At 36.1% G+C, this 16,707-nt stretch overlaps 1 protein-coding gene across 1 annotated transcript in view; it reads left to right on the top strand.

Annotated features, from left to right (window-relative positions):
* Window positions 1-16,003, top strand: part of SLC24A3 (solute carrier family 24 member 3) — a 215,611-nt gene extending 199,608 nt beyond the window's left edge. The window contains exons 16-17 of the mRNA XM_072409413.1: window positions 4,279-4,344; window positions 5,517-16,003. Of these exons, the coding sequence (XP_072265514.1) occupies window positions 4,279-4,344; window positions 5,517-5,669 (219 nt within the window). The 3' untranslated portion in view covers window positions 5,670-16,003. The remainder of the gene's footprint in view (window positions 1-4,278; window positions 4,345-5,516) is intronic.
* Window positions 16,004-16,707: the final 704 nt, after the last annotated feature.

The raw sequence follows: 16,707 nt of genomic DNA, 5'->3' as shown, positions 1-16,707 counted from the left end.
AACCAGACAGTGGTTCTAACCTTTTACCACTTGTTACAGATCTGGCTTGGATTGGTGCAGACTTGGCATGGGATCAAGCAGTCCTGCACGACTCCTTGCCAGCTGCTCAGTCACTGGCTCCACAGAGCTGGCACTTAAGGAACCAGGATCTGCAGATTTCACAGCCGGAGACAGTGAGTTACACTGTACCCCTTACTGCTCCCCCCATTCACTCTCTATGGGGCTGTTGCAAGTAAAAGTACTTGTAGCATCTCCCATAGAGGCAGCAACCGTAACACAACCAATCTGAACATAGCCAAAGGAAAAGTTTTGCTTTTAGTTTTAGTAGTGCTTTCATGAGTATACTTTTAAGGTTAGGTATAATTTTAAGCAAGGTTAAGTCTATTTTCTCCTGTACAGTCAGCTTTATTGCGCTTTTTGGTGCAATGTAGGACAGGTACATCATAGGTACAGTGGTAAAATGTGCGCTACAGTACATGCCTTGATGTAACCTGTGTTGTAGTATACTTGCTAACACATAGCTATGAAGCTATCCTTAGGGTCAGGTTACCTGTTCCAGGGGTTACAATAATAGCACATTACATGTTTATTTAGGGGGTACAATAAGTTGATTGGGAGGGGCATATCTTCCATTTCTTTGCTTGTCTTGGGTAATAAATTGAGGCTGATAATGACAAGTAACTGTTGGAAGTGCTGCATATGATGTGATTCACTGGCAAACAGAGAACTTGAAATAAAAGTAAATTCAGAAAGCTTCCAAATCTGATGCTTTCTACCACGCCATGAACTTTTAACACCAAACACACATTTGAAACCCAAAAACAGGTTCTGCTACTATATCCTGCTGTTTATGCTATAGCTGTCATCAAGGTATCACAACATGTATAAAGAAGGGATCCAAGAATGAGAGACAAGGTGTACTTTTTTGTATGAATCCAAATGATCTTATCACACAAAAATATTCTTTGTAAACTTGACAGCTCTCAGCATCGCTTAGTGAGGTTAATTGGTAAAGAGCATGACATTATTTCCTGAACGAATTACATCATCCCATAAAACTCTCTATTAGATATGATATCAGCTTGCAAACTTCAGCTGTTTTTGAAAACTCTGAAGGTTCGTGACCTTTTATTCATACTTTTGGTTTATTAAAGGAAAAGAGAAGAAATTAAATTAGTGCTTAAAGTGAAAGTGAACTAAGTTAAACCATTTTTTGGATAAAAAGAACAATGTCAACTTTGTTTTGGAATGTATAGTCTAACTGTGGTACAATACATTCCAAATATTTTTTTCAATTCAGATAATTTATAGGGTGAGTTGTGCTTGTCTGATGTGCATGACAGATCCCATACATCTCTATGAAAGATGCACTTTCAGGAATCAATAAAAATATACCCTAAGCATGATTTTAACCATACATAAGAATTGTGAAGTTCCTTAGAATTAAAAAAGCTCTTCCACCTGATTAGTCAACAAGTCAACAACTGTCACACCCCTTTATAAATCACACACAAAAACTAACAAAAAAAATCTTTTGGACTTTTCAAGCAGTAACGAATGATCAATCCATTTAATTAACAGTAATTTATTAAAATAGCACAATACAGCAAATTAACATTTATTGTTTATCTTTCTAAAAAAACATGTACATAAAAACATTGCCATCTTAAGAAGTATATATCTAAGTATATAGGGAATTTAGAAGAAAAATCATGTTCTCCCATCCCTTGGCATACTGATGATTGGGGGAACTGTGGTAGATATATTGTTATCTACGCGTTTCGCAGAACCGCTATCTGCTTCTTTAGGAAAAGCCAAATAACCCATATATCATATTTTAAAACCAACAACATTAATAATCACATATTCTAATAACTACAGAATTTCAAAAAGGTTTCTTTGTATACATCTTTTTTTCATAATTTACTTACATTATGTCGATTGTTAACAGTAATTTAGCTTTTGTGTTTTGCCCCTTGGCTATCCCTTTACAAATATGCAGTGGAGTCTGCTAATCTCTGTAATTGATACAGAAAGGAGTCTGCCAAGCATAGAGTTATCAGAAGAGAGGTGGCTCCTTGATCAATGGCCAGTTGCCAGGTCTTCTGCCAATCTAGTGATGTATTTCTTTTGTCTGCCTTGACTGGGATTGACACTCTGAGTTTGATTTTGGCCACAGTTGTCTATCCTTCCTTGTTTACTTCTTCATCTTTACCATTAGTTACAGGTCATGATCCTGTTCAATCCTGTCCCTTTAGGGATGTCTTTTCTCCTATAGGTAGCAGTAGATGAGAAACCTAGCTTAGCGGTAATAACTCAAGCTTTGTTGATGGGTTAATGAAGTAAACCTGTAAGAATCACACAGAAAGGTAAAAACCTAAATGTTACTCTAAACAGAAGATAGATGTTTACAAGTGTCTGGTATTGTAAACTTGTATTTATATAGCACCAACTTATTACGCAGCACTTTACAAGGTCCATAGTCATATCACTAACTCTCCCTCAAAGGAGCTCACAATCTAATGTCCCTCCCATAGTCATATGTCATTAATGTAGTCTTAGGTCAATTTGTAAGAGGAAGCCAACCAACCTAACTGCATGTTTATAGGATGAAACCTATAGGATGAACCTTCAAACACCACACTAATAGTGTCCTGGCTTCCTGGCTGAGATTTGAACCTGAAACCCTAGTTCAGTCAAGACAAGGGTGCTTGCCACTAAGCCAACCATGCCACCCTTCCACTTTCAGCAAGAAAGCCGCTGTTTTTTTCCTAAAATATAGACCTGAATTTATATTCTGGATTATAGACAGAATGCAGATTCTTGTTAGTGTGGTACTGCTGCTGGCATTTACCCTTAATACTAGGCTCCTACCTTTATCATTTTTGACATATTTAAGCCTGATGCCATCCGGATTCTTACTAGTAATTTTAAGTCCTGATGAAGGAGCTCCAATGACAGAATACCTTGTATTTTTTATATTTTATATTTAAAAAAAAATATTCAATGTCACTAAACCTTTTGGCCTGTCTTCTGTTTTTTTACTTGGATTTTACCAGAACCACTCATAGAGACCTTCTTGTGTCAATAACCTGCCAACCAGAGTCCTTATACACTTAATGCAATTTATATCTGGACTTTAAGATAAAAGTACAGCTGAAATAAATTTCTCATACAGATCATATAATTTAGGAGAGCTGCATGTGTAATTAGCTAACAGAAAACCAACATAGCTGTATGAGAGGGATCATTGCCATAAAGCTTGTCATTTTTGCATTCCTAGAGATAGTTGGTGGGCTGGGAGTATGTTATTAGTTCTAGAACATTATCTTTAGCCCAGGATGACATGATCTGCATGTAATTTTATTTGGAGGGGATATCTTCACTGGATATCACTGATATCTTCACTTCACTGGTTGTCAGCCAGTTAAGGAGGGTCTGTGTGTTATCAGTCTGGGGTGAAGATCTGAGCTGTGTGTTTTGTAATGAAAATGGTAGGCTGGTGTGTAGATGCTCCTCAGAGGTTTCCATATTTGTCAGAATTTACGCTTGTCATACAATAGTTGATTTGTGAAATGGTAAATGATCAATAGCTCCCTCGTATCTATTGTGTCAAATCTATCATGTACCTGTAACCTCCATGTGCAATGCAATATCTATTAGGTTTCAGCAAATATCTGTTAAAATTTCACTTGGACTTACTGTTGCAGTTTGGATGCAAAAGTGATAGCTTGCAGCACATTGTTTTCATTCATTACTCTTGTGACTTTCATATGTGTCCTAGCCATTGCCATTTGCTGCACAACACAATACTAGACTATGTTGCCATTTTCACTTGTTCTCCTCGCCATTCCCACCTTGCCTATATGGCAAAACAACTTAGCATTGTAGCATGTTTGATCAACATGTCAATCAAATATTAATGAAGAGTGCCCACGTTTGTAATAGATCTTTACTAGATTCAAGTTTTTTACTTAATCAACCATGAGCTTATAAAAACATTTTTAGTGTCAGTAACATAAATCTTTGCATCCTGGGCATATCATTGCAAATACACTAGGGTTGATTTTGAAAAAAGTAATTTAGGCTGTTTACCAAGCAAGGTGACTTATCATTTTATTGTTGTTTAACAGTATTTACAATTTGCTGATGTAATACTTATTTATAAAAAGTATAATATGTATGGTAAGCCACCATTCATGAAGATATTGCAAAATGTGACAGTGTGTCACATCCTTACCTTCTTTATGTAATATTCTTTTTGTCCTTCTCCTATAGATCCATCTGAACAGCAGAGGCCTGATCTATTCTGTGGCTTTGCTCCTGGCTTCCTTGTTTGTTACGGTATGTTGGCACATTTCATGCTTTCAAGGACAGAAAAAATGCTATTGCAAACTAAGTTAAAAATGTGATACAAACATTACCTTTTAATTACATTGTGTGTTTGAGCTGTTGGCCACTCCCAGCCGACCCTCTTCAAGACCCCCATCGTTTGTAGTGTAAAACCACATGGTTAACCGCTTCCAGGTACATAACAAACTGCTATGTGCCTAGAACTGCTCCGTGATTACCACGTTTGCACACGGTCGCCCTTGTGGTTGCAGTTTGGTTCTTCCTCTGGAGCAGGAAAACGGGCAAAAACAAATTATCTGGATAAATGGGAGTGGTTGGGAGCACGGTTGAGTCTGTGGTAGGACACTGCAGTCAGCTGTATGTCTGAAATGTCCCATACTGTTTTGTAGAGATCACATTTAACACAATCTTTGTACCTGTAGTTCACCATTGTCCATTTTATACCTACAATAGTTAGGTATTGCATCCTAACATTTCTTTTCTTGGTTTATATATTGTACAGATATATGCAAATATAGTGGGTCTGTTTTTTTGAATCTCTCCAAGACTGGAGAAGATAGACTATCATGGGAGAACCTGAGTGATCCAGCAAACCTGATTAAAAACATTTGCCAAATAATAATAATAAATTATTTTTAAGAAATCCATTCCAGGTGTTCTGAATCACCCAAGGTTCACCTATGATAGTCCATCTTCTCCAGTCTTGGAGAGCTTTTAAAAAACAGGCTCAAGGTGCTTAATTTTTAAATATTAACACAAAGCCCTTTGCCTGCACCAAAGGAGAAAAATACCCCATCTTCTGGGTTTAAAAAAAGCAGGGACACCTCTCCATCCAACAATCTAGAGCCACCTGCCTGACCACTTAGGTTGGTATTTTTAGCTCTCTACAATATCATGCTGCATACTTATATGGGTTTACTTTAAATATTCATCAAATGTTGATATTTTGGGGACTGGTTTATGAAAAGTGGAAAACCGAAAATTCCCTGTAGTCTATAACTGTAATTAGATTTCATCGCTTGGTGGGTCATTTTTTTTCTTCTTCACTGAATTCTATAAATTATTTCTCATGCCTTCAAGTTATGCCTATTTATGTTGTTTTTACTTGTTAGTCATAGAACCCTTGGCACTGTGCTGACTGTTCTGGTTGTTTATTCGCTTAGGTATGCGGAGTTCGTCTTAACAAGTGGAAACTGGACAAGAAGCTGGGTGTGGCATGTCTTCTCCTCTATGGTGTCTTCCTGTGTATTTCCATCCTCACAGAATTCAATGTCTTTACATTTGTGAACTTGCCAATGTGCAGGGGAGGAATCTGATCCTTCAAACTGATTGGTTAATGAGACTTCATCTTACTTTTCGGTGCAATACAGAAGCACGACCCGTATCCTGCATAAGGAGGTCGTCAGCTGGTCACTGTTCATGAGAATTACTTACTTCCTACTCTCAATGTTTGTTCCATGCGGACAAAACCCTCCACAGTTTTCATGTTCCACTTTTTTTTTTTACTGTTAGAAATCCCAACACTTGTTGGTAATTATCCTTTTATACAGTGACCGGGGTTCCAGATGAAAAGGCTGCTAACTGGCCTCAAGCCAGCCCAAATTATGTCTGCTACAAACCATTCTGTTTTAAGTTATTTGGACTAATGTAATTTATGACTTGAAATTGTTCAAACATTGCAGAATAATAGGAGTGATTCATTACCAGTAATCAGTTATTATGAGGAATATCATGGAATAAAATAGTTTAAACACTTTTCCCTTGTTCACATGAAAAAAAAAATCTCCTTTGATGGACTGTGCAAACCACAACAGATGACTGAAAGGATGATCGTTACATGAACTTTTATTGAGGAATTGATCACATTGATAATTTATTTTATGGCAAGATCACTGGACAGCATTTTATACAATGAACAAATCTTCTTTCATAAAATGAACAGATAAAAGCTAGATTTTTCGAGATGGATTAATATAGCATCCTTAATGTAGTCTGATAACTTGACATTGGTTGTAAAGCCCATTCTATTGTGTATTTCCAGAGCTGGACTGGTACTCAGCAGTGGAAGTTATTTCACCTGGGTAAATCTATCAGTATGTAAAATTCATTGTTATATCACAAGTGGTCATAATTGAAGGTTCCCTGGTACATGTTCTAATTTAAATCTGCCTGCTACAGTATTTTTGTATAAGCCTTTTCTAGCTAGCCCTGATCTTCATGTAAACTTAAGTCTTATATATTTGCTGAATACAGTAATGGACACTGGTTTCTTAAAAGCATATTTTGCACAGATGCTTTTTAATGATCATACAACATGAACACTTATGATGTATACACTGGATACACTTGTCCATATTGTATTTAGAGCTTTAGAAAAGAAACCTTCTAGTATGGCGTCAAGCAAGGCAGAGTTATGTATTCAAATGTCAGTCACAGGTACCACAAACCAGCCATTTTTTGTAGTGTAAACCTTTAATTTATTATTCAAATGCAGAGAGAAATTTATTTGAGGCTATTTAGGAGTAGTTTCTCTAAATTATGAAACTAACAGTAATTCAGGGATTTAAGTGGACAAATGCACTGCAATGCTTATTTTTGTAAACATATATGAAATATAGATACATATATGAAATAAATATAATGTGTGTGTTTGTGTATGTGTATATATATATATATATATATATATATATATATATACAGCTATAACATTGTGGTGCAATGTCCTAAATTATATATGATATAAAGAGTTTATTGATGGGTAAATTGTGTATTTTTTTAAAGATACCATTTTAAGAATATCTTCCGTATCCCATATCAATCCTTCCATATTACAAATATGAATGTTAATTGTACATAGGAAATCTTATTGTCACTGTGTGTTTTAGAAATCTGCAATGATCTTCCTTAAGAACCAAGACATCTAGTATACTCAGTATGGCTCCAGAATCTACATTTGGTTATATAGTATATCATAAAAAAAGGCGAGCCTATATTGTGAATGTAGACATGACTTAGTGAAACAGAAGTTGTTAATGGTAGGATGTATTTTTAAAATTTAATGCTATGGTGCAGTGAAAACTTTAGCATACTGTACCGTTGTGAGGGGATTTATTTGTATAGCATGTTGGGCAAACATCTATGAATATAACTTTTTTGCAATACATTTTCCACATTAAAAAATAAAACACACATAACTTATAAACCTTTAATATCTCTATTTGCAGTAAAGTCGTTATTATCAGCAACCAGAACCAATGAGAGCTTAGGATATCAGTCACATATAGAAGGTTAGGTTAAAAAAAGACACAAGTCCATCAAGTTCAACCACTAAATTAGAATAGACAAAACCACATAGATTAGAATTACAATTGTTTTAGTAAATAACACCTCTATTTAGTTGAGGACATGACTGGAGAGCAAGAGGACATTTACTAACCAAGCCTGTACTAATAAGATATGTTGTGCTGGTAGATACTTGGCCATTTAGGCATTGAACAGAGCAAAAGCCACAGTCAGTGACATATGGTGTCATTACAAACTAATTGCTCCCCATTCCAATCTGTGATTATACTTCCAGCACCAATTTTTTTGGGGTTTTGAAGTGTCATTAATAAAAAACATGGAAACCAGGGGAGCAAGAGGGCATTTTACTAACCAAGCCTATACTAATAAGATATGCTGTGCTGGTAGCCGTGAGTAAATACAATAAATAAATAAAATGACCATTTAGACATCAAAGAGAGCAGAACTCACAGGTAGTTACATATAGTGTCATACTACCCACCAATAACTCCAACACTATGGCACACTTTTCTAGGGACACTTGCTTTACCCCACAAAAATCTATCATAAAAAGTGTCACCAGCTGCCCACCATGCCAAAATGTCCAGGTCTTTCCCCACATCTGTTATATCTCTGTAAATAGAGACTGTTCATTTTTCCCATAAAAGAATAAACTTTGGTGTTTTGGATGTCATCAGTATTGGCTCATTTGTATTAGATCTCATAATGAGCTGTAAGTCTATAATATCTCATTTCAGCCATTTTAACTGAACCCCACCCTTCCTAGAGTTGCAAACCATCATGCAACACTGCCTTCTGCTTTATACATTCATTTTCACAGTAAATAAGCTGTTACTGTTTAATTCACCACATTTTTATTTTTTGTTAACTGTGAGAAAATTGTTGTTAAGTGACCTATAACCTATGTATTAAGTGAATATTTTAATAGTAAATTGTGAAATGTGAGTTGAAGCAGCAGTATTAGAATTGACTTAAATGTCACAGAATAAAAATATTAAAGGAGAATTCCAGTTATATTTAAAACTTTCAGCTGCGTAAAGGAAACTTAGTCTGCCCTCTCATTTCTTTAGACATACAGAAAATGTCCTATTACACAAGTCCACCTAATTGCCTATTATCTGTAAGCTGGTGATCTGAGAACTCCTGTTTGTAGTGCAATAGAGATATTCCTAAACACACGCACTGCTGTCTAATATATGTTAAAAGTTAATGTAGAAAATGTCAGTACTAATAGGTTTTTCTGTCACCAGTCATAATTAAATATTCAAACTTGTCTTAAAAGTTTCAGTGTGATAGGTTTCAGAAATAACTCTCTTGGGGAAAGTTCAGACCTGCCTTGGGGCCAGTGATCCTGTATTGCATGCAGCTGCTGGCAACTTATCAGTCGCTCAAACACTTGCACTGCAGTGCATCTGACAGCCGATGACAGCAGTAGTAGTGCCACTCGCTGCCACCCCTATTCATTCCCTATGGAGCTGCCACAGGGTTATACTACCATGTAGCATCTTCAGAGAGGCATAAGTTTCCTGACATAAGGAAGTGGTAAATGTACCGCAACCTCACAGCATGAACATAGCATTAGTGTCCCTGTGAGATGTCAAAAAACTACAATTTAACTTATTGGCATATGGTAAAAAAGTACTGTTTTATCTAAATATATATTTACTGAAAAAATGTTACAAGTTCTGATACATTAGAATTAGTAACCAGATTGTAAGCTCTTTGAGGCAGGGTCCTCTCCTCCTGTATCACTGTCTGTATTAGTCTGTCATTTGCAACCCCTAGTTAATGTAAAGCGCTGGGTAATATGTTGACGCTATATAAATCCTGTTTATTAATAATAATAATATTAGTTCAGGAAATTCTCCTCGTATCAGCCTTCGTTAATTCTTTGTACACTAGCTCTTAAACTAGAATAAAATAGGGAGCTCCCTTTTCTGTTGCTTTTTATTGGATTACAGCATGCTTACAAAATTAGTGAGCATAGGACGTCAGAGTTCTGTTGTAGTTTATTTATGTCCAATCATCAGGCTTAGAAAAAAAGACGAACAGAATATTTTCCTATATTCACCCCTAATACAATAATATAAGTGCGGAAGTGGTCATGGGGAGGATAGTTACAGCTATATGAGTAATGTATGCCATTCATTTGAGTATAGTTGAGATACTGTTAATATCATAGTTTTGGTATGAAGTTTGGCTTTAAGATAAGTTGAGTGCCTTGGTAATAGAATAATATTATATTTAACTCATCACCTTACATTTAACACTTGGAGTTGATTTACTATATAAGTACATTATTCAGAGATGAACACACATCAATATTAGTCATCTGTGATGAATGGGTCTGATTGTCGGGGGAAAATCTGACATGTGTTCAGATTTGATTAACGAGCAACTGATCCGGAACAACTGCTGTTCACTCCTATAGAGAAGAGCGTGTGTACAGTGCTCATTCATTCATCTGTCTCCAGCGTCAACCCTCTGATGTTCCATGATCCAGATGACTGTAAGAGGCTGTGCAGTGTGACTTCATTCAATCATCTGTGCATGTGTTGATGCTGAAGGTGAACAAAGGTTTACATGTACTTCTTAAGTAAATCAGTCTCTTTTTGTTAGTCACTTTTTGCTTATCACAATAAAGTAAATATTGAAGATGGCTCAGGGACATTAAGAAACTATTTGTAATGGATCTGCCCACTAACCTAAAGCGAGGGCAAAGAGTCCTGTTTTTTGGATTTGTGGGGGTAATGAGACATGCAAATACCTTCTGTTTTAAGAAGGATCTACTATGCTTCTGTAAAGAGAAAATACAAAGATATTTAAATAGTGGCATTTAAAGACATTGATGGCTTCCAACAGCTAACTTCCTGAATAATAACTCGGTAGAAGTATACTGCCAGTTCTTGAGGCTCAAGTGATCTTCATCTGTGTATTTAATGACTGAAATGTATGTCAGTTCAAGGCCCTGCATGTCAATGGCTGACTAAGAACTGCAACAACTGGTAAAAAGAAAATGCAACACTTTAGGGTCAGCTAAGGTTTTATGTCCATTTTACATGGACACATTTTTACCTTATATAAAACCTTTGTTTTACAAATCCTACTGGTATGATTGGGAGTACATAGATATAATGTAGTTCTTTTCTTTATTTTTCAATTCTGCAGTAAAAAAAATTTATTGTGATACATTTCTCAATAATAATTAGGATTTTTATATCCAGACAGCAGGAGGCATTCTCAGCACCATCTTAAATGTGTTACAGTGTCTGTTACAGGATTCCGCTAGGGGGGCCCCACTGTCCAGAGTCACAGATTATGTCCCCCCGCATGGATTGCAGGCCCAGGCCAGTGGGCAGGTTGTGTCTCTGGTCTGAGCCTGCGATGGGGGTGTGGTTGGCTTCTGGCATCATGATGTCACTATGGGGGAAGTTTCTTTCCCTTTGAGTGACACACGGCCACCCGCGCATGCGTAGTCCGTAAATATAGTGGTCCGTGAGATCCAAAAGGTTGGAACCACTGTCTTACACTTAAATTACTTCCTTTGTTGAAAACATCTGTTTACAGAGCTCAGCAGCTCAAATTGAATTTTACACTTAATGTCCTGAAAGGTAACAGCTTCTAGATGCTTAGCTCTTTTTTTTTAAACACATAGTTTTCTGAGAATCCTGTGCCTGTTGTACTCTCAATTTATTTGTAAAACAAAGATATTTTTCTGCTGTTCTAGGGTAACAGGTTTCAAAGGTGTCAAATGTTTTTTTTGACCCTTGTGATACCTGCTTTAGCATTTCCTGTCTACAAATATGCTCTAGGCCAGTGTTTCTCAACCAGGGTTCCTCCAGAGGTTGCTAGGGGTTTCTTGAGTAGGGAGCAATTGCGCCTCTCAGGTCAAAGTGACACCGATGATCTATTTGGCTATCTGTCCCACTGACCAGCAACATAGGAGGCATTCTTCCCATTGACCACCAAGTTAAATTACTGTGAATATAGTAATTATATCAGGAGTTCCTTAAGACCTGAAAGTTGTTTTAGGGGGTTCACTCGGGTTAAAACAGTTGAAAAAGCTGTTGTAGTGTAAAACGCATGCATTTTTATAAACTTGGTTGGCCGTTAGTATAGTTGTGGACTGAGCCTAACCTGACACTAATGTCTGTCAATTAGAACTCTAACAGGAAGTCAGCTGTGCCAGGAAAAATTATACCATCAAAAAATATCTAAACAACTCCATAATATGTATTTTTATTGGTAAAATATATATAAAGCTTTGTATATAAGCATAGTTATGTCATTACAGGGAACATAACCTAAACTAATCATATATAAAAAAAATGTTGAAGTGCAACACTTTCTGATGCCTGCAAATACCTATGTTAGTTTTGAAATTATTCCTTGCATAGCCCCCTTTGGAAACTTTGGCAATTAATGACAGTGGGGAAGCTTTGCATTGGGAAGTAAGAGCTTAATATCTGCATGGAGAGAAGAAGGGATCTGTAGTGTGTGAATCTAGGATAGAAGGGGCTTTGCAGAGACTAAAGCTACATACACACGTCCAGGGTCGATATTGGACGAGAATCTTGCGTCTGTACATTGCCCCTCGCCCATCGTCCGAATGACTGTCCTGGCGGATCCACGGACGATATACGACCAATGATCCTAATGCAAGAAAATGGGGAGAGCGCGCAGCAGAGTGCTGCTCCGTCATTCCCCCCCTCCCCTCTCCATGGAGCAGAATAGTGTTGTATGTATAGCACTCGTTCATGCATCGTGCAGTCCTTTGTCGTTGGAAAGGATCATGAAAGATCCTTTCCAATGACAATAATTGCATGTGTGTATGCAGCTTAAGGTATCAATTTGAAGACCACCATGCACTTCAGTTGTTATCAAAACTGGCTACAGAGCTAAAATGCAGGCACCATGCATACAATGTGTTACCTTGCTGAGCATGCTGAACCTTTGCCTCCCTTTTCCTATCTTTGACACTAAACAAAGGGCAGGTAAGCTTCTTGCTAGGTCCCCTGAGATTTGGGTCCCCCTCCAGGGTGCTTCAGAACACCTTAACAGTTAAGGGGTGTTTGCAATTTAGTTATGTTCCCAGTTTTATTACTAAATAGGGTACTATGGGTATTTTTTTAATGTCATTCAAAAACAGATGTTTTTGAGATATGGAGGTCAGGAAAAATTCTAATGGTCTCACCTTTTGTTCTTCAGTGTCCGGTATGATTTAAGCATTTGGCCATGGTGCACAATTAATGCAGATCTGTAGGATTTTAGAGTTTATTGCTGTATGAGTGTCCAAGCTATTCTGGAGATAGCCCACTTCCTAAAACAACTATTTATTTTTTTACTCAACATCTACTGCATTCTTCCATTTTATTTGTAAATACCAAAGTGGATTACATAAAAATAGTTACCAATGAAAGTAACAAAGTGATATAAATCTCAATTATGTGCTTTTAGCTGTAGCAGAGTGCTTAGTATCCATCATCACACAAAGTTTGGTGTAATGTCCTTATTGGCACACAGAACATAATAAAGGTACAGGTTCTCACTACACATTGGGTTTATTTTTAGGCATTATACTATCAGTTCTGCACAGCATCTGTTTTCTTGTTTTTCTTTGTTGTTCTATGTATAAATATGAGTTTTTTCAGAACTAATATTGTATAATGCTTGACAAACAAAGCCAACATGTTTTGAATGTTGCATTTTAAAGGTGGGTTAGTCAATAAAGGATATCACTTTATCTCCTAAGTTTTCTTATGTGCCTATGTCTGAAATAGATTTATGTATATTCCATAGTCGCCAACTGTACCAAGGCATTAAACTTTACTTCCACTAGTCGGCATTGCTGAAGTTCCCACACAGTTACATTAAAAAAAAACCTCACATCTGTTATATGCAGTGGTTCACATGATCTATATAACAGATCAGTAGACAGTTCCAAAAAAAATATAAAAGTATAAGTAACAGAGATCAACGTTAAAATGCACATGTATGTATAGTGAAAAAATGTAGAGTTTATTTTGCATTGGTTGACTGCCTTTTTGTGTTGCTTTTGATTATTTGTGTTTTATTAGGATTAGTCTGGAGTCCCTTCACGGAGGTACTATAGGATAGGTACCACCTAAATACATTTCCCAGGCCCCTATAAAGGTGCAAAAAGGAAAATGAAAAACTAAGCTAAAATGGTAAATAAATAAAAACTAATCAAGTTTCCCCTATTTTATTGCATGTATGTGAGAACACTTTCTATTACAGCTGCTTTGACTCCGTACAAGCACCACTGGACTTTACCCCCGACTGAGATCTGATCCCCTGTTCACTGATAGCTTTGTTTTAATTATAATTTTGCTGTATGTGTAATATTTAATATTTGTTTATATAGGCTTTGTTCACTTTAACTTATGGATCATTACTATTTAGAAATTTTAGAAATTTGAATCATTTTAGCTGTATGTAAATATTTGCTGAATTGGATAAAAAGGGATGTTTTGAAACCTTTATGTACTGATATTGCACAATAATAATTTAACCTCCTTTTTGTTTGATTTTTTTTTCAGTTTTGTTTCCATTAATCTGTGTGATGTGTAATTGTTCATAGTTATTTGATGAGTGGGATATTGTTTGAAAATCTAGACTCTGCACAGGCTTATATTACTTTAAAGAGGTTCTCCAAAAAATAAATGATTTTTCTATTTCTAAGACTGTTTGGAGATCTACATATGCCTGAAGACTGAGACCCTACACAAGATTCATTTCGTTTGGTCCAGCTATTGATTCAAAGGCCCTGATTTATTAAAGCTCTCCAAGGCTGGGGAGAATACACTTTCATCAGTGAACCTGGGTGATCCAGCAAACCTGGGATGGATCTTGTACATGATTCAAAGCTACTGCTAGCAACTAGAAAATGACATTACCAAAATCAATTCCAGGTTTGCTGGATCACCCAGGTTCACTGATGAAAGTGTATTCTCCCCAGCCTTGGAGAGCCTTAATAAATCAGGCCCAAAGGATTAGTGTTATAGATACAAATTTATTTATTTAAGTATCTATAGCAAACTTCCCCTAGCAGTTAATTTCTGAATTGACAGGTCTTAAACTCAGATTTAGGTGCACATAGACTTCAGCTTCACTGTTTATAATAATAAATAGGGGGCTCTAAATAACTGAAGAAAGTAAAATGAGTTAACTTATTTCTATATACCCTCTTTAAAGAACAAATACACAGAGAAGGCAGCCACTACTAGAGCCAGAATACAAGGAACTATTAACAACAATGACTCTTTTTACTAGGTTATCCATTAAAGGCTTTTAATATTATCATGCAAATAACATGGAGCTTAATGAGACTAATTCTCTCTAATGCTACCCTGCAAAGCATTATATGATTTTCTTTTATCAGCCATGAAAAAATACCCAAATTTCCATCCAATATATGATGTGTTATATCATACAATCACACCCTCTGTGGGTGCCTTAAAGCTGCCTATACAAAAAAAGACTGATGTGGTTTTGAGTGGTGACAATTTCAGATCTGGTCATATCTTTGTAAGGCTAAATCTGACACTTGTATCCAAGCAATGCCAATATCTCAATCTGTAGGCTAATAAGCAGTAAGAAGATGACACAAAATAGACCTTTGTGTTCACCAACCATCCCAATTTGAATACCATGAGTGGTATTATTTGGCACATATCTGTTACTGGTATATCATAATCATATTCAAAGGCCTCTGTGTATGGATACCTAGAATCTAAAAGACTTGGCTCGAGTTTCTCCTGTAGTACATGGAATGGTTTGCATTCTTGAGTATTTACTGGTAAAGGGGGTGCCAGTTGGATACATATGGAAAACCATGGGTGTAGCTGTGCTTCCTTAGGTGTTTTAGGATATAGCACACTTTGACCTATTGTTTCTTCCTTGCTGGGAGCTGGGAAAATGGATTTGTCAAATATGTGTAACTGACAACTTCCTCAAGAAGAAGACAAAAGAACAAAACATATACAGCTAGTATTTTTTACATATTTTCAATGAACGTTTTAACTCGAGATAAGGGTCAAAGGTCTTTAGGGAATATACCTATAAGGTGCAGTCCTGCATTTACACATGTAATATATAAATACATTCATGCACTCTGCAATAGAATATTTTTCTATTTGTAGCATTTTGTGTTGTGATTCAAGATATATATATAAATATATATAATATGGATAAATAATTCTAAGTAGAACCAAATAGAGTTTTAAATTACTAGTACATTTTTATAATAGTTGAATTGTAGACAAGTAATACTGTATATATTTGGAATCAGGACTGATAAAATATTCATTAAAAATCATTATTTGCACTTTTCTCTGAATTGGTTTTTATTGTCTATTTCCACAGTTTCTTCTGTTCTATCGAACTATATAACAGCAATCCTGGTTCATATTCTTCCAAGATCAAAGGGACTCTAACATCATATTCTTCATCTTGTACTTTTACTTGGCTATTATAAATATAAGGAATAGCTTATAAAATCTTAGTTTTACAGAATTAATGAAAGTTTTAAAATGTTTTATTATGGAGCTCACCATGGTTGTATATACCTTATTCCTGCTGTGTCCTCAGGGAACTTTTAAGTCTGTCTCTTGAGGTGTAGGGAAACTTTTAAAGAGCTATAAATTGTAATATGACTTTTAGAATCTCCCCCTGACACCTTTCTAACTGTTAACAACATTATAACACCCCACCCAACAGCTTTATGCACTATTAGGCTGCTACTTTCCACACATTTAAAACACATCTTGTAAAACGTGCCTACCTATCTCTGTCTATTAATCCATCACTAATTGTTCCTATCTTCCTCTATTATTGTGTACGTCTCCACAGCCGCTTAGATTGGAATCTTTATTGGGTGGGATCCTCTTCACCTGTGTAATATTTACACTTGTCATCTATGTGACCCCTATGTATTGTAATATGTTTACTCTTTATGAATTAAAGTTAAAATTAATAACAATATTGATGATAATAATATTAATGCTTTCTTCCTTTTGGTCTGTGAAATAT

The sequence above is a fragment of the Pyxicephalus adspersus genome, chromosome 4 (assembly GCF_032062135.1).
Source record: "Pyxicephalus adspersus chromosome 4, UCB_Pads_2.0, whole genome shotgun sequence".
Taxonomy (NCBI): domain Eukaryota; kingdom Metazoa; phylum Chordata; class Amphibia; order Anura; family Pyxicephalidae; genus Pyxicephalus; species Pyxicephalus adspersus.
The sequence above is the reverse complement of the archived record's forward strand: the minus strand, read 5'-3'. Positions and strand labels throughout refer to the sequence as shown.